This window comes from Leuresthes tenuis, unplaced genomic scaffold, assembly GCF_036924035.1.
Source record: "Leuresthes tenuis unplaced genomic scaffold, fLeuTen1.0.hap1 SCAF_19, whole genome shotgun sequence".
Taxonomy (NCBI): Eukaryota; Metazoa; Chordata; class Actinopteri; order Atheriniformes; family Atherinopsidae; genus Leuresthes; species Leuresthes tenuis.
The window spans coordinates 16,238,439-16,260,084 of NW_027325373.1; the positions used below are offsets into that span (position 1 = coordinate 16,238,439).

Here is a 21,646-nt window from a genome sequence, read left to right on the forward strand (position 1 = left end):
GTAACTCTCCAACAATTAAAGCAACACCAGAAAAGATTGTGGACCTCAAAACTGCATGCCCCTGACATGTTTTCATTAGATACTATTACATATTAGACTATTAGATACTTCAGTTCAAATGTTTAAGTACTAGAATGAATATCAGATTTTCGTACAAGCTGGAGAGCTCAGGAAAAAACAGGATAGACAGATGCAGAGCTAGTCTGTAATGGTCAATCAGCTCGCTTGTTCTGTGTTGGATCCTGTCTGGTTTGCTTGGATCTTTCAGTAAAGGTGAGAATTTATAATCAAGAAAAGATAAAGATAATGTCTTCCTTTGTTCTGTGCAGATTGTGAATCAAAGGGGATTTGAAGCAGTTTTTTATTTCTACAATAAAACCGCTGAAGCAAGTTTACATACGCCAGACTTTTACTTTAGTGCTCTGTGTCAGGGCAAAAGGGGGAGAGAGATTGAAATGTACGTTATAAGGTTATTGTTAGCCTCACAGATGAAATCTTATGTCATCACCTCAGTTCCATTTCAGACTCGCAGTTAAGTCTCACATTAAAATGTTTTTCCATTTATTTATTTGTATTTTTTTGTCTTGTGTCAAAGTCTTGAAACTTTGCAGTCTTTCAAAAGGTTCATTGCTAAACTGCAGTTCATGGCACTGTTATATGCACAGTGCCATGAACTGCAGTTTAGCGTATGCCGTATTCAAATGCTACAAGAGTGTAAATCAGAAGAAACAAACAGTATCACAGAAAAACTTGAAGATTTCCATTACTATTACTATAATATTATTATTATTATTATTAGTGTTTCACATGTATGGCTGCCCATGTACAGGTCTCAGACAGAGGTTTGTTTTTACAACAGTGACGTTACAGGCCACAGCCGTAGGAAGAGCCAAAGAGGACAGAAATGCTCAAATTTTGTAGTGCAACTTCAAATAGGAAAGAAGTAAAAATGCACGCTTCATATATATTTCAGCTACGAAAAAACATTTGCAATACTTTTTTTGTGCCTCGTCTATGAAGTTCAGATTAAAAGGTCCACTGGATGTGTCAGTAACGTTATTTTGGTGAAAATACAAACTGTAAGTACTTGACGCATAATCTTCCTGTGATTTTGCAGAGGGGTTGATTGAAGATCCAATCCACACACTCTTGTTCGCTCGGCGGCTAAATGCTCCCCCAGCTGGTTGCTAACTCTGTCCGCCTTTTGGCATTTAGTGCTGGACAAGCTGTTTATAGTGTTTTAATTAGGACGGCTTCTCTAAAACAGCTGTTTGAGGCTGATGACCATGAACAAAAGCAGATAAAAGATGCACTTTTTCTCCTGCAAAAAGTCATTTGTGCGTTACACTGAGACATTTTTCACATTAAAGATAATCTCCTGATTAGTTGTGTTTAAAATGAAGGCTTTAAAAATTGCATGAACCTACACACGTGAGTCAGACAGGTTCAAAACAGTCCTTGGTGTTACAAAAGAGTTTAATCTTTTACAAAACATTTGTTTTTACAAAACAATGGGCCAAACCATCCCTGACTCCTGGAATTTTAAAAAAAGGCACTTTTTTTTTTCCTGACCAAAGAAGACATTGTCATTATTGACCATTATATATTAATAGTTTCATATTTTTGAAAACTACAAATGTAAAAATCTGTATCATTACCTGAGATTTAATAGTTGCAAGAAGCAGAATCTCTTTGGTCATCATTTTGAAAAAATGCAGTTCCTTTTGCACTTTTCAGAAATGGTTTAATTATTAGTATTTTGGGTAGAGGACCCTGGCAATCTGTCCATCTGCCCTCTCAATGTCCAACCACTTCCCACAGAGAAAGATGGTGGTGACACCATTGGCGAGGTTGGTGACTTCCACCCGATCCAGCAGCCAGCCAGGGCTGAGGCCGGAGTTGTCATGCTCCACTTTAACTTTCTGCAGCTCCCCCATGTCCAGCATTTCCAACAAGAAGCGGTCCGTCTGCTCACGTTCAAAAAGGTTGCGAAACTTCTGCCGCAGTTGCCGACGACCTGAATCTCCATTGGAGCCATGGACAGTGATGAAAACGTTGGCATCTGTTCCTGCTCCCTTCTCGTCACCTGTGATGACGATGATCTCATACTTGACGGGCACCAGACTGCGAGCTTTACTGGCAAAGCTCTCGATGGTCTTTGTGCACTCAATAGTCAGGAAATCATCCCTCTTTGGAGAAAGCGGGATGAGGGCTTTACAGCTGAAGATGTACCTAAACAGACAAGGAAGAATAAAGTCAGAGGTTTTAACTGGAAATGCCAACACACATATGACCATGGTGGAAATAATGAATGACTGCTGTGGGCTGCTACTAAGCTGTAGCCAGTGTATTTACTTGTTTCCAAGTTCTTTTTCAGTCACAACAACCTCCTCTACATGCCAGAAAGCCTCTCCTTTTACTTTCTTTCCATCCTTGGGTGTGTGGCCCAGGCAAATGCCAGCAATATCTCCCAGGTTCTTGGATGAAAACTCGAACCTGTCAACATTACCCCTGAAAAAAGAAGGATGTGGACATGTTTGACTGTTGTTCTTCTAAACAACAGGCACACACGTAGGTAAAATTCATGTTACTGCCAGTTTGCTTTGTATAAAAATGAATCTTCAGCGGGGTGCTGTAATATTATAATAAATGGATTCAGCATTGCAGTGGGTTCAAGTTCTTGCTGCTGGTGGGATTATCATTAAATGTAAAAAGGAAACTGGAGTGAGCGCAGGCACATCTCTTTTTTATAGCTTTATAATGCAAACACGTTGAATCTAATTGAATTAATCTAGCAGAAAGCACCTACCGCTGGAACCTCTTCTTCTTTGAGGTGTTTTCCAGAACAAATTCTTTTGATCTGCCCTTCCTCCCTTCAAGCACAATCCATGCATTCTCTTTGGTTTCAGCGTCAGCCGTGTCTGCGGTTGTGGTACAAATTTCATATTCTTTAAGAGAGAAAACACAAACACAGTTAAAGTAAGCTGTCTCATTTTTCTTTAAACAGCAACAGCATCATTTCCAGTGAAAACAAGAAAACACATGAAGATACTTTTGCACAAATGGAATCTACTGATGTTGGAGGGTGGCCTTACTGGTCTTCTCATTGAGGTCTAAGTAGTCATTGTTAGCACAGGCTAGCTCCCTCATGATCTGTCCATCGTCATCATTCTTAGACAGCCAACGGTCACAAGGGAAACGAAATGTTTTGTCCATAATCTCATCTTTAACATCAATGTGCTCCAAGTGCCAACCTGGAGCAGGACCTGGATCACAAAGCAAAAAAGACAGAGTGAAAATTATTGACTTAGCCGGTTTTCCATTCACAGGCAAAACAAACCTGAGGCAATCTTTTGAAAGACGCAAAAATAGGCAAAACAAACTGGGTCTAAAAACCCAGACTCCGTTTCAGAAAAATGTCAACGTGAAATTGTGAGGAGCTTTATTTCCAATGAGTCTATACAATTAGGACTGACAGGAAAAAAACCTATTGGAGGAAAAAACAAAGAGAGCTCGACTTTGGGAATTGCTTAAATTTCTGGGAATATAGTATCTATATATAATTTATAGATGCAAAATCTGGGATTATGCCCATCAGTCATGTGAGTTTATTCTATGCCAGCTGAAACCGAAAACCGCTTATGAGTCACATCATTTTAATCTTTCCCAGGTCAGATGCAGTTTACAAGCCTGTTCCCATTGCTCTTAATGAGCAACAAATCCTCTTTGAAACAGGCAAAACCCCCCTCAAGTGAGCATATACATTTTATCTATTCATTTATCTTTTTATTTCTGTGCCTTAAGATGTGTTTTTTTTATCGTTTCAGTTTTGATTTCCTCTCACTTTTAAGTGATGTAATGAAATCATTTAGGTCATTACATCAAAGGATTTTAAAGCAATTTTTCAAATGGTAAGAATGCATTTAGTAAGTGTACAGTCTGTGTCTCTTTTTGTATTCCCTGATATACTGGCCACAGGCTCACAGAGGTTCACAATGAGACTCCTACTGAGAGGCTGTTTAAGATGCAGCACAGACCAGATTTTGCTAACGTCTGTTTACCCACCTGCTCCTCTTCAATACAAGGTTGTATTTGAAGACAAACTGTATGTGTAGCTTATCTAAATCTGCTAACAATGTTATCTTTAACCAATCCTCAGCCAAGCTCATTCTGGTTTCAGTCTTAAATGTGAAACCTCTGCCCACTGTATGTAAATGTCTGAGGTTGTGAAGCAATAGATTTTTACTTATATTTTCCATTTTCTTCTTGTTTTTGAAAATTAAATTTTTTTTTATTGATCTATTACGCCCCCTGAGCAGGGTCCTTAATAGAGCCTTTATTAAACAACCCGGGAATCTTGTGCCAATGAGATATTTCTAGGCAGCAGCTCCGCAAAGACAGAAACTCTTAAAGTTTCACCAAAATCAACCAAGAAGTGACCCAGATGTCTCCTCCAGATGTCAGACTAATCAATAGGTTACCAAATCTTAAGTTACCCCGCCTAAACTGTGTTTTGTGAATTTCACTTCTATTACGCTTTTCAAAATGTCAGATTTTAATTTGCTCAAGATAAAGAGTGACTGTTTATATGAGCAACTGACCTGTGTTGTCATGCCAGACTCGCACTTTGGAGAGGTCTCCCAGGCTGAGGATATCAGAGAAGCGAAATGTGTCCGTCTGCTTGCGTTCAAACTTGTTAGAGTTGCTGCATGCTTTCAGCGCCAGTGTCCCAGAGTCTCCATTCTCTCCAAAAATGATGAGCCACACGTTAGCATCAGTACCTGCCACTGAGAAGACAAAAGAGGGTCACCCATTTATATAACAATTCTGTCAAAGTTAAGCGTTCTCTTTTTCTTATTTCCAGGACATTTGAGATATGGCCAGTACAGAGAAAAAAATACACTGGCAGATTAAACTGGGGAGAGTGGAGCTCTCTGATTCACTTAAAATGTTCTGTATCATTTCATTAGAGTATGGAAAATACACAGGGTGACAGTCTGAAGCCGTCTGCATTTTAAACATGTATCTATGCAAGAGAGCTGGTATCTACCAGTCCTCTGGTGTTAATAACAGTGGCATTAGAAAGATCACTGATACTTTTAAGGTAGCTTTTAAGAATTGTATTTTATTTTGATGCTTATTTTGAAATTTGACAAACCCTCATATATATTCATGTGCATACCTGATATTTAATGGCTCTTCAGAGAATACGTGGAAAACCCCGAGAGAACCCTCAAGAGACACCATCACTGCATACACAGCATGGCATTTTCAATGCAATTTGCATTCCTGTGCCTGTACACGTGTGTGTCTGTAAGCCAGGCTCAATATTCTTCCCGAAGCCTTCGCAGTGATGCCAGACTGCATCTTAGCTTCTAGTGACTGCCAGGGGCAAGAAGCAGTCCTCTGAAGTCGGTTAAGACTGCTAACAACGCTATCGTATCGATCACCAGCATAAGTGAGCTATAGAAAATACTGCATGAAAAAAAGATGGTGCAAGAGAGGGGAGGGCTTCTAAAGAGGATTTCTTTCATTACCATGTGGGAGTCAAATATGTATGATTCCACCTTTTCTCCTCCTGGAGAACTAAAACCTCTGCACATGGACAGGTCAAATGAGGACAAGAAACAAGATGAACTGACTCAGTGTTCAACTATATAAAGGCATTTAAAGTGTAGAAAGACATATTTAGTAATTCGTCTCTACAAGGTAATAGGCTCTGATTTGCTATGGGGGTGGGGTGATCAGAGGCTGACTAATATAAAGCCACTGACAGATGGGTCCCCTTTGAATGTGTGAAAACAAATAGACAACACACTTGAAAGATGAAATGTCTCTGATGACTGCAGAGTCCTTCAGGATCTCCCCAGGAAGAGCTGTATGATGTTAATAATGAAAGAGCATGTCTGAGAAGCTCTGCTCAGTCTACGCACCTCTGGACTCGACCTGGCACTGACCCTGAGATGAAAAGCTGGCTGGATGACAGCAGGTCTGATAAGTAGACCTGAAATTACCTCGCCTGCTGACTGCCTTTGAACCTTTTAGTTTCTTTGCTTCACAAGCCTCATCCAAATGTTAACATGAAAGTGGTTCCCCATAGAGTCCTCAACATTTCACCCATTATTTGATTAAACACCGCCCTTTAGATCTTTCAAGTCGGAGGCTAAGACTCTCGCAATATAATAATGAAAGTTTTCAAGATGATTAAGATTAACTGAACACAAAAGCTGCAGCACAAAAATGTTACTTCTTTGTTTGAATAATGAATCTTTTTATTTTATCTTGTAAATTATTGAGTAATTTCATATCATGAAAATAAGTGCATGTGTGGAAAACTTACTTGCGACATCACTGGTCTTAACCTGGATGATGTAGGTGGTGAGCTCCACCATCACCTCCTCATCCACCACGGCGGCCATTTCACAGATCATGGTCCTCTTGGGTCCACAAGTCTTTGACAGCCACTCTTCATAGGTGAACACGGATACCTCCTCTGTAGTCAGGTCACGCAAGATCACCTGGACACACAGCGTTAGCTTTTCAAATATACTCTGCTCCATAAACATGTTCATAAAAAGTGCAATTAGTAAATTAGTAAAAAGTGAATTAAAATCAATCTACAGGAAAAAGTTTATCACCAAATAAAACTGTCAGTTACTTCTGTAATTTGAAGTGTTGTGAAAGAGAAAAAAATAATGTTGTTAAAATTCTGCTGGAAATATATTTGGCGTCAAAGTATCTGAAACTTAGATTTTGGTATGACGCTGGCATTTGGTAAGAAATAATTGAATATCACCACAGTTCTTCAAATTCAGCTGGAGGGGAATATTCAGCTGTTGTTAGTAAAATAGGGTCCTCTGGTTCGTGGCACTAAATCCAATGATGCTGAGCTGTTTTAGTCGGGATAAAAGTGGTGGACTGACCAGCTGATTGTGTTTGCCATTCCAAGAAGGAAATTTTTTTTTTATGTATCATGACATCATGAAAAAACTAAGCCAAAATGCAGAAAAACTCACTCTGGGTGTGAAAAACTGTGTACACCTTTACTGCTTTCACTGGAATTAAAACGGAAAGTAGAGCCGGTTGCTACTGATCAAATTTACTTTTTTAATTGCTAAATGTTAAAGTTCATCAAAGCATGGTTTGTTTGGAAGGGTTGACAGGAGAATGCATCTTCTCTTTAACATGAACATGGCAACACAGCTTAGGTTTGCAACGTTGCATCTGAACAAACCACAACACTTCTTACACAATATCCTGTAGAGATTTCTGTTCATAATGCACAAAGCCACGTTTTTCAAAACCAAACACCTAAAACCAACTGTCAAGTCTAACAGCGGAGGACTGATGATTTGGGTTTCTTTTCCAGCCACAGTGCCTGGGCAACTATATCAAAAGTATTCTAAAGTCAAATATGAGATCATCTGTCTGACAGCTAGAGCCTGGTAAAAAAAAAAAATGGATCCCATCAATTCCCAAGCACAGCAGCAGATCTACAACTGATGGGCTGAAAAAGAAAAGAAAAAAGGTGTTGAAGACCAGACATCAAACTAACTGAAATGGGAGAGCTGTGCTTGAACAAAGGCCAGTAAACCTCAATGTAACTGAGGCTAAGTTGTAAAAAAGAATAGGGCAAAAATGACATGAGAGACTGATTACTTCAAGTTATGGGTGCAAAAGGTGATTCTGCAAGCTACTAAATCATGGGATGTCCACATTGCTTATGCATTTTGGCTTAGTTTTTGTTAACGAAATTTTGATACTGTGTAATATGTCATGTTGTTGTTTATCTAAGGTTGTATTTATTTGATTTTAAAGAGAAAGCCCAGATGATTATCTGTTAAGTCCTGATATGTAAGAACTTAGAACTGAAGGAGGGTGTAGCTTCTTTTTCAGATGGCTGAACATTAAGTGTTGTGTCACACATTTTCACATTATGTAAAGATAACTAATGTGTCACCAGTATATCCAGAAACCCTGCCTCTCTTAAGATGTCTTCTTATTGCCCTGGGAAATATTTCATTGTTAGCCTTGCCTCCCTCTCCTTTCTGCACATCTATTTGGGCTGATTACTATGCTGGAAGTCTGCCTAGTGCACTGTTGAGTTCATTTCAGTGCATAAACCCAGCAATCTATAAAGGCAGCACATCTGTTTGTGATGCTGAACACACAAGGCTCTGTGTAGGGTCAAGTCAAGGAGATGTTCACAGTTGCAGAATCCCAAGCTTAGACAGACAGGGCTTGGTATTCTTCCTGACTCTTCTGCTGCTCTAAAGGCATGGTGCCTAAGACATTTACATAGGAAATGTGTTCTAATTCATCAGCACTCTCTGCCTAAGACTTCAGACTGAATTTGAAGGTAAGCAGGGATGGCACTCTCACAGCGTCATTTCAAGAGAAAAACATTTTCTGAAAGAGTATTGCAGTCAGTTATATCAAAGGAATACTCATCAAATATATATATATATATAAAAAAGCTCTCGATCCCGAGCAAAAACTCAGCTTGTATGAGCGCATGTTTGTTCTTTAACAATATGTGTGTTGGTCATTAGTGCAATGCCAGCATGGAGAATAAAAGGGGTCAATATGCTCACTCCAGGAGCCCAGCTCCTGCTGTGTATGTGTGTATGTGCCTCTGTGTCTGTGTCTTTGTGGGAGGCTGAATCATTTACCACCCTCCCACAGGCAGGGATAGATATGTGTGTGCGTGTGTCTATGTGATATAATAGATTGAAACATCCTTTGACCTACAGCATACAGTTCCAGAATAAAAACACAAACCCCCTTTGTACTATTGATTTTGGAAGAAGCTATCAATTACTGTTCCACTTCAATGCTCCTGGTTTTGTATTTTTATGTATGAGATCTGCAGGTTCATCTCAAAAGCTCATAAGCCTTTGATAAAAATTAAGCAACCTTGTGCAGGATCAGATGTTTCTGAGGAGCAGAATCTGGTCAGAAACCACCGATTCTTTTCTGTTTGTAGCATATAAGACATCTCCAGAACATGTACAGGGTGCGTGTATCTGGTTGAGGCGAGCCAACCTTGTCAAGAAACCAGTCAGGTCGACTGCCGGAGCCGTCAACACGAAGCCTCATTTTTCTCAGCGGGGCGATGTCATCGATCTCCATGTTGAAAGTGTCTTCCTGACCACGCTCAAACCTGCCGTCCACCACGAACAACGCAGAGTTGGAAATCTTGAGCATAATTCTATATCGTAAAAGTCAGAGTAGAAATCTAAAATGGAAAGCAAATTTTTGGCCACCTGTCCTCATTCTTCTTCAGCAGCATCTCCTCTGTGCTGCCGTTGGCCCCAAACACAGACATGAAGATCTGGGTGTCTGTTCCTGCATTCTGCACGTCTCCTGTTACCACCGTTACTTCATAAATAATCTGATGATGAAGAAATTGGACATTCCACTCATTATATTTGAATCGTATCAGCAGATTTCCATAAGCAGAAGGTGATATCTTGTTTTGCAGCTGATGAACACTAAAAAAAGATTCTGTGAGCACCCATAATATTAAAGGGAATGATATTTGGAAAAGTGGATTTTTACAGTGAAACAGGACAAAGGGAAAGGTTTATTGCAAATCAAAATCACAAATTAAATCACAACAATCAGTCTTCTGGGTTTAAAGGGTTCCACCGGTTTTATCTATGACAGTGAAATAGGAATTCGGTCATTATCACTTGTCAGTTGTGATCAGTTCATCGACAAGTAACCGTGGTGGATGTCGTCTGCCATATGGCTCCCCCTGCGACAATTTGTTCACATTTGCATACCTTCTGGGAGATAGAAATGGCGTCTGCATCCAACACGTTGAACACTCTTGCAGTCAGCCCATCTCCTCGATCTTTGGCCAGCCAGCAGTTGCAAGCAAAGACATATTTGACCCCTTTGGTTGGCACAGCAACAGACAGCTCATCAACGAGCCAGCAGCTCTCCGGAGTGGCCCCATCATGGCCGAGCTGCAGGGAAGGAGAGAAATAATGAAACAGCAAGGGAATCTTTTCCTGCATGTTGATGTGTGAGTGTGAGAATGCTCAGAGCGTATGATTGTCACTGAAAGGCAAAAAAAACCTCACCCCTGACTCACCTCCACCTTTTTAATCTCCCCCACATCTGAACCTTGGACCTCGAAGCTCTCAAGAGAGCCAGCCTCAAAGCCCTTCCTCCCATCCAGCAGGTCCAGCCACAGCCTATCTGTCTGGTTGTGATTGACCCCGATAATGATCACAAAGGCCCTGCTGGTGGTGCTTGCATCACGCTCCAGTCCAGTGCAGATAGTGATGTGGTATGGTATGACTGCACAGTGAGGGCACTCAAATTATTAATTCATTTGAGCATGTGATAATGCAATTAATAGCAACCACCCACAGAGTAGTGGATGATGAACACTCCTCATATTTCTTACTTGGGAGCTCTATTTCTTCCTCTTTCTTCTTCTTGTTCTTTTTATTCATGTTACTGTCTACGCTCTTCGTTATCAGAGCTGGGTTCTTTTTACTGTATAAGCTCTCTCGAACTCCTTCATAGCCCTATAAAAACAAACAAGACATGTTCAGTGATACACACACACACACACACCAATGCAGATGTTATGACAAGTGTGAAAATTTTCAGCTAACAGGTGCACATTGTTAGGGGAGCTGTTGCATGACAGCAACAGCAGCAAAGTTTAACTCTGGTTGGGAGTGGAAAGGTGCCATAAGAAGACAGAAAGAGTTGGAGTGTAGTATCTTTTCCTAAAGTGCTTATTTCTATTGGTCGTTTCAAACTTTGGCAACAAAATCTAACAAAGCTTTCACAGACTACCTCTGAAGGACTGGGACATACTCAAGAATGGAGAAACCTACCACAGACTAACTGAAACAAACTTTTGCTAAGATGCAATCTTTCTTTGGCAGTTTCTCTTCTCTCTTTCCTCACCCTTTCTATAATTTCTAGGAGCTCTTCTTCTGTATACTCTTGTCCAAATGAATATGGATAGCCGTCAAAGAAAATAAAAAAAACGCACCATTAAAGTAAAAGTTCAGCTAAATATTCAGCTCTGACATGTGGAAATAAATCAATACTGGCAGGTTTTCTAAGTCTAACGCCTACGAACACATGTGAACCCTCCCTCCCAAAAAACAAATAGTACACACAAACTGCTAAATATATAAATGATGCAGATAACATTTAGAGTCTTTATGTTGCAGATATAAACGCTTACTTTTTTTATTGCTCCATTATTTTTACACAGGTACAAAAAGTATTTTCAGTGCCAAATCAAGACCAAATCTTTCGTTGTTAAAATGTAAACGGTCTTTAGAATTTGATGCCAGCAACACACACTGAAATGGTTTAGGGGAGGAATATGAGTTCCATAGTGATAGACGATCTTTCCTTTTACAAGAAGAAGTTACCTAAGAAATTGATAAGAAAAGTCAGGCAGATACTATGAAAGTATTTTGGGTGAACTGACCCTTTAATGATTGTGTGCAGTGTTTGAGATGTCATTCTCCCCTTTTATCTTTGTTATTTCTTGAAATTCCAACATTCTGATTTGAAGGCAATCCAACATTCACATTATGCAGTTGTTAAGACATTGTACCTTGACATAGAAGAGTCTCTCAATGCGTCTGTCCTCCCTCTTCCTGGAGAGCCAACGTTCACATAAGAAGAGGAAGACCTCCTCTGTGTCAACGTCAAAAATTTCCACTTGATCCAAGTACCAGTCAGCACTCACCATGCTGTTATCATGGCGGATTTTTATCTTAAAAACCTGGCCGAGGTCGACGGCCTCTATAGTGAACTTATCCACCTAGAAGGAAAAAGTGATTGATATAACATCAGCATAATTGTCTGTTCCATTGTTTTGCCATTATAATATATACAGTATATTTACTGTTATTATACAAAAAATGTTTTTTCATCCCTTCAAATGATATAGTAGATGATTGTAAAATGGCAGACTAAAGACATTCTCGAAAAGTAAGCTTCCTTACAGATCCTCGCTCAAACTTGTTGCTGTTTGTCTCCGACTCGCTCAGTTTTCTCTCCCCAGTGTCCCCCAGGTCCCCGTAAATCGTCAGGAAGACATTGGCATCGGTGCCGGCTCCATAAACATCACCTGTCATCACTGACACTTTGTATGTGTGAGCTGAAGTGGGGACAATGATCAGAGAGAAGCACAGATGGATCAGTTTGAGGCAATTGTAGGAAATTATAAGCAATTTTCCAGCGTTTGATGCTGCTGTCATGACAGAGGCTCAGTCGGGGATTTAAATAACGGTTTCTGAAGGTTTTGAACTCATGCTCAGACAGGCAGAGAAAAATTAGGACACTACATACTCTCTAGGGCATCTTCCACCTCGACCTCAGTTACTTTCAGACTGCCATCTCTTGAGAGTTTCTCTGTGATGATGTCAGAGGGCACCAGCTCTGTCACTGTTTCTCCATCTTCCTCTGACTTGGCCAGCCAGCGCTCACAAGGGAAGATGACAGTCTCTGAGCCCTACATAGAGAAAGACGTGTTAATTCTGTGATATGATTTCTATCTGTATGTCTTAGAGGAGTGAACAAAGAGGTGAAGAAAAAGCCTGAGCCATGACTCAGTATGTAAGACATAATGAAATAATAATAAAACCAGTCATTTGTCAGGAGAACATCTCCACCTGCTGACCAAAAATGAAGCTGAGTGCGAGTGAGAGGATGCTGGGAAACACATCTCAATGTCTGCTGCTACAACAAATAATGTGCATTTAAAATTTTCTGTCAAAGTACAGAGATCGATATTATTGAGAAGGTTTGGGACATTTGCCAAACCTTTTATGCTTTGCACTTTGCCCTAAGCTATTGTACTTTGGCAGTTTTCTGGGGTTTTATGGGAGGGGGTTGGGGCAGTTTTCCACCACTTTGTGACTCTACTGCTACTGCAGACAGTACCTTTCCCTTCCTGAGCAGACGTCTGATCTCCACTCTGTCCAGGTGCCAGCCTGGATTGATCCCACGGTTATCATGGCCAATACGGATCTTCTCAATTACATCCCCAACATCTTCTAACTGCAAAGAGAACAGAACACATTTACATTCACCACAGTAAATACAAAATACTTGCTTCCTGCTTTTCTAATCTCTAAAACGTTGAAAAATGCACAGTTTGTTCAAGCCTGACCGCAGACAGGCCAGCACCCAGACTTCTACTAGGATGCTATGCTGTTGTAATAAATGCAGTATGAAGTTTAGCATTGTCTTGCTGAAACATGCAAGGCCTTCCCTGAAAAGGGTATCTGGATGGGAGCTCTGAAGCCTGTATGCACCTTTCAGCATTAATGGTACCTTTCCAGATGTGCAAATTGCCAGTTTCATAAGGACTAATGCACACTCATACCATCACTTTAGGCTTTTGAACTGAGCACTGATAACAAGGTGGATGCTCTTTCTCCTCTTTAGTTGGAAGTACACAGCTTCCATGATTTCCAAAAATTCCAAATTTTAGATTTGTCTGATCACTAAACAGTTTTCCACTTTGCCTCAGTCCATTTGCAATGAGCTTTTGCCCAGAGAAGATAGTGGTGTTTCTAGATCATGTTCACATGTGGCTTCTTTGCATTATAGAGCTTTATCCTGTATTTGTGAATAGCGCACTACAGACTATTTTTTCTGAAAATGTTCCCAAGTCCAAGCAGTGCTATCTGGGACAGAATGTTACTAACCTGTTGCTAGGTGACCTAATAAATAGCAACATGCTCCATCAGCTTTTTGTTTTTACTACTACTTCATCTTCCGTATTTTTCCTTTTGAGGAGTGTTTAAGGCGAGCTTGTGTTTTTCATGCATTTTTTTTTCATGAATGTAAAATGTCTCACTTTCTGTGATATTTGTTTTCTATAATCTACTTTGGATAAAATATTGGTTTATGAGATTTGCAAATCATTGAACTCATTGACATTTGACACTGTCCCAGTTTTGTTTGAATCTGGGTTGTACTTAGTGATGCTTTCCCAATGTTATTTTACCTCAACAATAAACATATCCTCAGCTTCTCTCTCAAAGTACATTCTCCTCTCCCTCTTGTTGACACACAGAGACTTTTGCTGGGTGCACACTGCATCTCTTCCATACAGGACAATGAAGACGTCTGCATCTGTTCCAGCTCCAAACACATCACTTGTGAAGATTTTAATCTCATAGGGCACAACTAAAAGAAAAAAAAGAAGATCAAAAGCAGTTGAGTAAAAATAAGTAATTTAAAAACCAAATATCTTTGATTTAAGCTTTCTGCAATGCTGTGAATTACATGGTGTGTAAAACTCTGTCTGAAGAGAATTAGGGAACAGATCCCTGACAATGGCGCCATCATCTTCCCCTTTATCCAACCAACGGCCACAAGGGAAGCGCAGCTTCTGTCCTTGAGACGGGGCATCAATCTCCACCCAATCAAGGAACCAGCCTGCTGATCCTCCTCCTTAAACATTAACAACATTCACTGTGATCACGTATGTAGATGTAGTCTGAGTGATTCTGAGTTATTAACCACACAGGCCAGAGCTGTGTCTTAATGTACCACAATTGTCGTGTCCAATACACAGCTTTTTCAAGGGTCCAATGTCCACAGCTTCCACAGTAAACTCATCAGTCATACCCCTCTCAAACTTGTTTTTATGGGTCTTTGAAGCCTTCAGGTTAATTATCCCTGTACACATGCACAGCGCAGAGTTACTTGATTTTGAATACACATACATACAAATATAACCGAGAATAACCATCTGGAATATTACCTGTATCATCCTTGGTGCCGTACAGGGTCATAAAGACATTAGCATCTGTTCCTGCATACTTCTTGTCACCAGTTCTTATCCTTACTGTGTATGTTGTTGACATCGCTGTAATGGTAACAACCATTTTTTTCAAATGTAGAAACGTATGGGTTATTTTTCAGGTCTGTTTGCAACTTCTTAACATCTTTCTCTGGACATTTCTAATGTTCCACTCACCCTTCTGTTCCAGACCAAGTGTAGCTTCAGAGTCTTCTTCATCATCATCCCCCATCTTCATGAAGGCTTCGTCCACAGGGACCAGCTCCCTAGCAAGCTGCCCATCATCCTCATCAATAGCCAACCAGCGTTTACATGGAAAAAAGTACCTAATACAAAATATATACAATATGAAAGCAAGCTGTGAACAAAATGCCTAGGGATACAAATATGGCCAGAATTCCTATTTAAGATTGTTTAATCTTTTTGGGTCAAAAACAACTCTGAGAAGATGGGCGCCTCTCTTTTAATTGCTGCAGTCAAGTACCATCTCACACCACACAGTGGAGCTCTGCAGACATATTATGTGCACATTTTCTGCTGATGCCATTTTTTAAAGCCTATGTTGTTGAATTGGTGTCAACAAATAGTAAATATATTCTATAACAGTAAGGATTGATAGATTATTTAATTCTTCTTTAAAATAATACAAGGTTTTTTTTTTCTGAAGATGAAGCTACACATCTGGATAAAAGTTTTCATGGATCACTGTCCTCTTTCTAACATTTTCATGTCTCACGTTGTGTCATCTTTGTTGTCTACTATCTCCACTCGTTCCAAAAACCAGCCGGCGCTGGCCTGGCTGTTGTCATGTCGGATCCTCAGCTTCTTCAGGATCCCCAGATCGACCGCTGTGATGTCGAAAATATCTTCCTGGGTTACACACAAACAGAGCCGTGACAAAGGGTCGAGAAACCAGGAAAACAAAGATAGCAGCAATACAAACTGACCAAAACTATTCAAATCAAATATATTTAAAGCTGTGGAAAGACTGATGGCAAAAACATGGTTCTTCTTAATGTTGTGAGGTTTTTTTTATTCTTTTTAGGTTTCTTGGCCATAAAGATAGATAAAACCACAGTTGTTCCTTTCACACTTTGTTTTTTGACTAGGTCAAAAGGGTATAATAACATTAATACAGTCGCTTTGATGCTGGTGGGTAGAATTGCTGGTGGATTTTTTTTAATATTTGGACAGAGTAAGTCTTCAGGGACAGACATGACAGTTTAATGGGTTAGTTTTTCTCTTTTAACTCTTGGCAAGACAGTAAGTAAGCAGACTTCCTTAAATGTTAAGCAATTTCTTCAACACAAGTTTACATTACGGATCAAAGTTTACCTGGCCTTTCTCAAATTTGTTTAGGTTGTTGGATTTTTTTAGCTGTCGCTCCCCCGTGTCGCCAATCTCTCCATAGATGTTGATGTACACATTGGCATCAGTCCCCGCCCCCCACATTGACCCAGTAAACACATGAACTTCATATGAGTTTACTGTAAGGAAATCACAGGAAATCATCAGTGACATAGTAATAACATGACCTCAGGCTTTGGTAGCTAAAACATTGCCTGGTGGCCAACATATCAGCAGGTCAACACACTACATGGATGCTCTGCTTACTTTCCAAGTCTTCATTGTCTTCAGTGAGCAACTCAACCACAATCTCCCTGTCCTCTTCATCTCTGGCCAGCCAGCGGTTACAAGGGAAAGTAAATGTCTCTACCACTTCTTGCAGTTCCTCAATTATCTCCACCTCCTCCTCTTCTTCTTTCTTCTTCTTCTTCTTGTCCTTCTTCTTGTCTTTCTTGGATGGCTCCTCTTTCTTAACCTCAACTTGCACCAAAGCCGTTGTCAGCCGCTTGATGTCCACCGTCTCTAAAAACCAACCATCTCCGATGCCCTTCCCATCATGGTAAATGCGAATCTTATAGATTTTGCCAACATCCAGAGCTTCAATCTGGGTTGTAAGGAGGAGACAGTATTTAAAGCAGGAACTTTAGTCTCCAACAGGTGCTGACAAAACACAAGACCTAACACAGACCTTGAAGAGCTCAGTGGTGCCACGTTCAAAATTGTTGGAGCGACTTTTCAGAGTGAGGACTTCAGTCTTTCCTTCCTCTCCATAGATCTGACAGAAGACATTAGCATTGGTACCTGCTGCACGCACATCACCTGTGACCACTGTTACTTCATAGTTGATCACTGTTATAGGGAAGATATGATGGTATAAGAGGAAATAACATATAAAGAGGAGAAACATACTTTAGCTCATTATCACTTTTTTACTGTGTTTTAACTTGCTAATTCAAACTGTGCTGTTTGTTTGTTTTTGTCATTTACGTTTTTCAATGTCCAAGATTTCACTGGGATAGATTTCCACCTCCACTTTTCCATCAGCTTCATCTTTGCAGAGCCAGCGGTGACTTGGGAACATGTACTGCTTCCCATGAACGGGCACAGAGATCTGCACGCTGTCCAGAAACCATCCGGCCCGCAAGCCCTCATTGGTGTGACCAATCAGAAGACGGTTGATCTAGAAAACACAGAGCCCACAGATAAAATGAAGAAAAGAAACACAAGCAAGTGTTCGAACCTGTGCTCTCAGTGAGATATATGCATATCTAAAGAACTTGCCTCTCCTACGTCAAAAGTATCAAGTGTGAAGATGTCAGTTGCTGCCGTTTCAAAGTAGTTCCTGAGGTCATTGTCGGAGACTGCCAGTATCACCTTGTCTGTATCACCCTTCTCCCCATACAGCTTGACAAACACCTTGGAGTCAGAGCTGGCTCCATTTATGCTGCCTGTCTTGATTGCTATATGGTAGCTGACATCTGTGGATGAGTGAAATTGGTCGTCTCAACGTTATCAACTTATCTTGTTATATATGTACATGAAAATTGCTTGCTTTAAAATGTGAAAATTTTTAAAATGTACTTACTAAAGAGACGCAGTCCATCTCCAGCTGGAACTAACTCACGGATAATCTGTCCGTCATCCTCATTACGGTCCAACCACCTGGAGAAAAACACAACAGATATTGATAGTTTCAATTATATCGGAGTAACCATAGAGTAAAATTGCCTTCCTGTGATTTAGACATTAGAGAAAATGGAAAAATCTGGAAAGAGGATCAACTTAACTGTTTATGAATGGACAAAGACCAAGAATTGTGTAATTGGATTCGCACTGACTGAGCCTCTACAAGTCCATATATACAAATCCAAACATAAACCAGACTTGTGTATTATCACAGACTTGTGTATTATTATAGAGGTATCCCTAAGTCTAAGATAAGCCTGTCAGGAATCTGTATCAGATTGGATGTGATTTATTTTCTATTTTTCTTCAAAAGCAGAAAACACATTGGGAGGTAGTGAACCATCCCCAATTAACAAGACGGACAAATAGGAGCAGCCTTTTTCCAGAAGTAACACTGCACCCCAGCCTTGCGGTTTGACTCCAGTTACAGCAGGAGAGAGCTGGCTGGCCACATGTATTTAGTGTCCATTTGTAATGGCAGACTCATTCATCAGGTGTCTAACTACTTAAACACATGCCACGGAAGAGCCAGTGAGCCTCAGCATGGCCAATTTACATCACTTAGGAGGATTTTACTGTAAGGATACAGTTAGGAACTGTTCTGTCCTGTGGCTGGGTGGTTTCAGATCAGAGAATTCAGAGGAAAACTCTACTTTAAAAGAATGGGATATATTATCTATACATTTCCATATAATATATATTATACATATATATGTGTTATACAGGTTATACTTTTACAGCCAGATGAGATTACATCAATATAACAAAGAACAAGACTGAAATACAATCCAAGTCAGATTTGGTTTTTTAAATCATTTAGCTTTCCACTGACTGGAAATAATCATGCTAATACTGAGAAATCTATTGCAAACTGGAAGGCATGTTAATATTCACTGCATAAATAGATGTTATCATGCACATGTGTGCACATTATGACATTACAACTGTAGATTTTCCTCCAGGGATGATTGTGAGCTCATTTTAGGGAAATAGAAAGGCCAGTGGAGGAATGAGAGACAGTTTGAAAAAGAGAGGAGATCACTACAAGCCCTTCAGACAGACTCCAGATGAGGAAATCATTTTCAGGCTGCATGGAGAGATGGACTCAGCAAAAGAGAGGCAAGAGAGATCCAAAGTATAAAAAATAGCCCACTTGTAGTAGAAATTCTGTACATCGATAAGAATAACTTCAAAAAGGGGAGTTAAAGCAAACCAGATCATGTCACTTATTTATATTAAAAGGATTTTGACTTTTAAAATATATATATATATATTTCCCCTCCTTGTCTCAGATATTTTCTTTATTGTGCAAAAATAAAAATAAAAAAGTTAAGGAAAAAAAAGGATTTTGACTTATGCATCCAGTTGGGGCATCATTGGGTAATAATTCACAGAAATCAAAATATATAAATACTTTTAAAAAGTATTGATGGAAATGTTCTACTTTGGTGGGAATGTGATAAATACTAACATGTTTTTTTATTATCATTATTGCAATTTTTCAATCCTGTCTGTTTTAAACTGAAAGAATGCTTTCTTTCCTTATCTCCAGTCTTCTTCTACAGCATCTGGATGATATTTTGTTGTACACTTGAGATGGGTTGCTCCAAAATAATAATATTGTTCTGTTTATTGTGGCAGCAGTTTGGCTGTATTTGCTGCCAAAGGCATTTTTTTTCAGCAGATTGCTGTCTATTTTTTCCAGATTTACTTTGTAAAGCTTTGTTGAGTTTTCATGTGCCTATCTTGATAAAAGTGGGCCCTTCTTGGTCAGAAGATCCCCCTTGAGTTGTTCAGATTTATTCAGGAGGAGATCACTACAAGCCCATTAGAAATACTTCAGTGACGTAGATGAGATAAAGCAGTTGGTACCAAGTGGACAATATTTAGAAAATAGCACTAAAGAAAAACATCAAGGAATCGGTGAAGCTTTCAAGACAATGATCCAAACCATATGGACAAAGTGGTTAAGAAGTGGTAAACAGAGAGCAGTGTTAACAGTTTAAAATGTCCCAGAAGAGCCCAGACCTGAATAACATCAAGAATAAATGAAAGGAACTGAAGAGCAGAGTGATGGCCAGATATGCAAAACGTGATGGCAATTAGAAAAACATTTGATTGCTCTGATGGCAAACTGATTATTGAGGAAGATTCTGAACATGGCTCTTTTTTTGGTAGAAATTTGAAAATGAACAAATAAAAAAAGGTTTTTAGAATTTAAAACAAACATCCCAAACGCAATGTCCGACTTAAGTTTGACACGGGCTCACATAATTTCCAGCCAGACAAGGTTTTGTCTGATAGTCAGAGAGAAAATAAGCACAATTTCAAACAAATGTGGTACTGTTACTTAAGGTCATGTGCAATATTGCCTTGCCTGTAACAGGGAAACTCAACAGCCAAGGATTCTGGCTGGCCCTCCTCTCTGACCATCACCTTATCAAGGAACCAACCACAGCCTCCACCGCGGCCATCATGACCGACTCGCACTCTGCGCACCCGACCCAACGTGACTGACTCTATGAGAAACTCATCATGCTGAGGGAAGACAGAGAGAAAGCTGCGTAAAAATGTTTGCAATACTCAAAATTTTTACATTTATACACATTCTTTTTTTTAATAAAAATTCACTCACATTTCCTTTTTCAAATTTGTTGACATTGTTTTTGCTCATAAACATGAGACGCTCTCCTGTGTCACCCAAGTCACCGATTACATTCAGGAAGACGCTGGCATCGGTGCCACTGCCACTGACGTTGCCAGTGCAGATTGTGACACGATACTTTATCACTGAAGAAAGAAAAAGAGAAGAATCCACATTAAGCAGCAAAATTCACTCAGGACATACATGGTGTCCTGGTTATTATAAAAGTACTTTTACAGTGACTTTTCTAGTTTGCATTGTAGCAAATGTCTTGTTTCTTACACGGTAGCGGCTCCTCAAGGAGTGCTCCTGTGGCTGGAAGCTCTCTGACAATCTCGTTGTCATCTTCATTGATGTCCAGCCAACGGCCACATTCAAAAGAATACTTATCCATGGTCAGCGTCTTGAGCAAAGTGACCTGCAGAAAGTCACAGCTTCATGGGATATCACACACGCGTTCATCTGCGCCTCTGATTGAGGATCTTCTTTTCAAACAAATGAAGACTGCAGTCATGGCATTGAACTATTAGAACCTGCAGCTAGTCCAATAGCTCTGCAGAGTTTGAGTTTGAGCTCAAATGCTAACATATGCAAGCTAACATCCTCCAATGATAATGAGTTATTTGTTAGCATGTGTACTGTTTACCATGTTTATATCTTAGTTTAACAAAATAATGCAAAAATCTGTTTATCAGCAAGTCGCAAAAGCATAGTGGAGGCCAGTGTGAAAGTTATTAGTAATGCCAGCATTTGAACAGCAAATCAAAGTTTATGTGAAAAATTGAGCATTATCTTTTTCATTTTTACTGATAATGACAAATGCTAATGCAGGGAATCTGTGTTAGGAAAATCCTGTTGTTGCCATATTCCAGTCTGACACTAAATGGCACACTGGTCCATCGCCATGCTATCCACAGTGAAAGAACCATTTAAATAATGTTTTTAAGTGCAAGATTAAACACTTGATAAGTGTCTATCATGTCGTTTGAAAGAGACAGTGCAGAATAGTATTAACAGCTTACACTGACAACTCAGACAGACAGAGCAGAATCTCACCTTTGCTAAATGCCAGCCAGCAAATGGATGCCTCTTCTCATGCCAGATCCGCACTTTCCGCAGTTTTCCTATGTCTGGCATTTCAATCTACAGTGATCCAAATA

General features: G+C 39.8%; 2 protein-coding genes across 2 annotated transcripts in view; one reads left to right on the plus strand and one right to left on the minus strand.

The window, feature by feature from the left end:
- ark2n (arkadia (rnf111) N-terminal like PKA signaling regulator 2n) overlaps positions 1-21,646 on the plus strand; it is a 111,118-nt gene that overhangs the window by 31,591 nt on the left and 57,881 nt on the right. The gene's annotated exons all lie outside the window — the stretch shown is intronic.
- The window catches only part of loxhd1a (lipoxygenase homology PLAT domains 1a), a 28,934-nt gene continuing 8,746 nt past the window's right edge, over positions 1,459-21,646 (minus strand). The window contains exons 11-41 of the mRNA XM_072371814.1: positions 21,543-21,629; positions 20,769-20,904; positions 20,478-20,632; positions 20,220-20,380; positions 17,742-17,818; positions 17,438-17,634; positions 17,144-17,336; positions 16,845-17,005; positions 16,424-16,760; positions 16,145-16,296; positions 15,546-15,679; positions 14,987-15,135; positions 14,771-14,875; positions 14,557-14,685; positions 14,290-14,457; positions 14,009-14,190; positions 12,937-13,053; positions 12,343-12,505; positions 11,997-12,151; positions 11,603-11,812; positions 10,421-10,544; positions 10,103-10,311; positions 9,789-9,974; positions 9,267-9,394; positions 9,046-9,163; positions 6,341-6,518; positions 4,602-4,787; positions 3,096-3,266; positions 2,810-2,948; positions 2,356-2,511; positions 1,459-2,232 (exon numbers count right to left, since the gene is read on the minus strand). Coding sequence (XP_072227915.1) covers positions 1,752-2,232; positions 2,356-2,511; positions 2,810-2,948; positions 3,096-3,266; positions 4,602-4,787; positions 6,341-6,518; positions 9,046-9,163; positions 9,267-9,394; positions 9,789-9,974; positions 10,103-10,311; positions 10,421-10,544; positions 11,603-11,812; positions 11,997-12,151; positions 12,343-12,505; positions 12,937-13,053; positions 14,009-14,190; positions 14,290-14,457; positions 14,557-14,685; positions 14,771-14,875; positions 14,987-15,135; positions 15,546-15,679; positions 16,145-16,296; positions 16,424-16,760; positions 16,845-17,005; positions 17,144-17,336; positions 17,438-17,634; positions 17,742-17,818; positions 20,220-20,380; positions 20,478-20,632; positions 20,769-20,904; positions 21,543-21,629 — 5,244 coding nt within the window. The 3' untranslated portion in view covers positions 1,459-1,751. The remainder of the gene's footprint in view (positions 2,233-2,355; positions 2,512-2,809; positions 2,949-3,095; positions 3,267-4,601; positions 4,788-6,340; positions 6,519-9,045; positions 9,164-9,266; positions 9,395-9,788; positions 9,975-10,102; positions 10,312-10,420; positions 10,545-11,602; positions 11,813-11,996; positions 12,152-12,342; positions 12,506-12,936; positions 13,054-14,008; positions 14,191-14,289; positions 14,458-14,556; positions 14,686-14,770; positions 14,876-14,986; positions 15,136-15,545; positions 15,680-16,144; positions 16,297-16,423; positions 16,761-16,844; positions 17,006-17,143; positions 17,337-17,437; positions 17,635-17,741; positions 17,819-20,219; positions 20,381-20,477; positions 20,633-20,768; positions 20,905-21,542; positions 21,630-21,646) is intronic.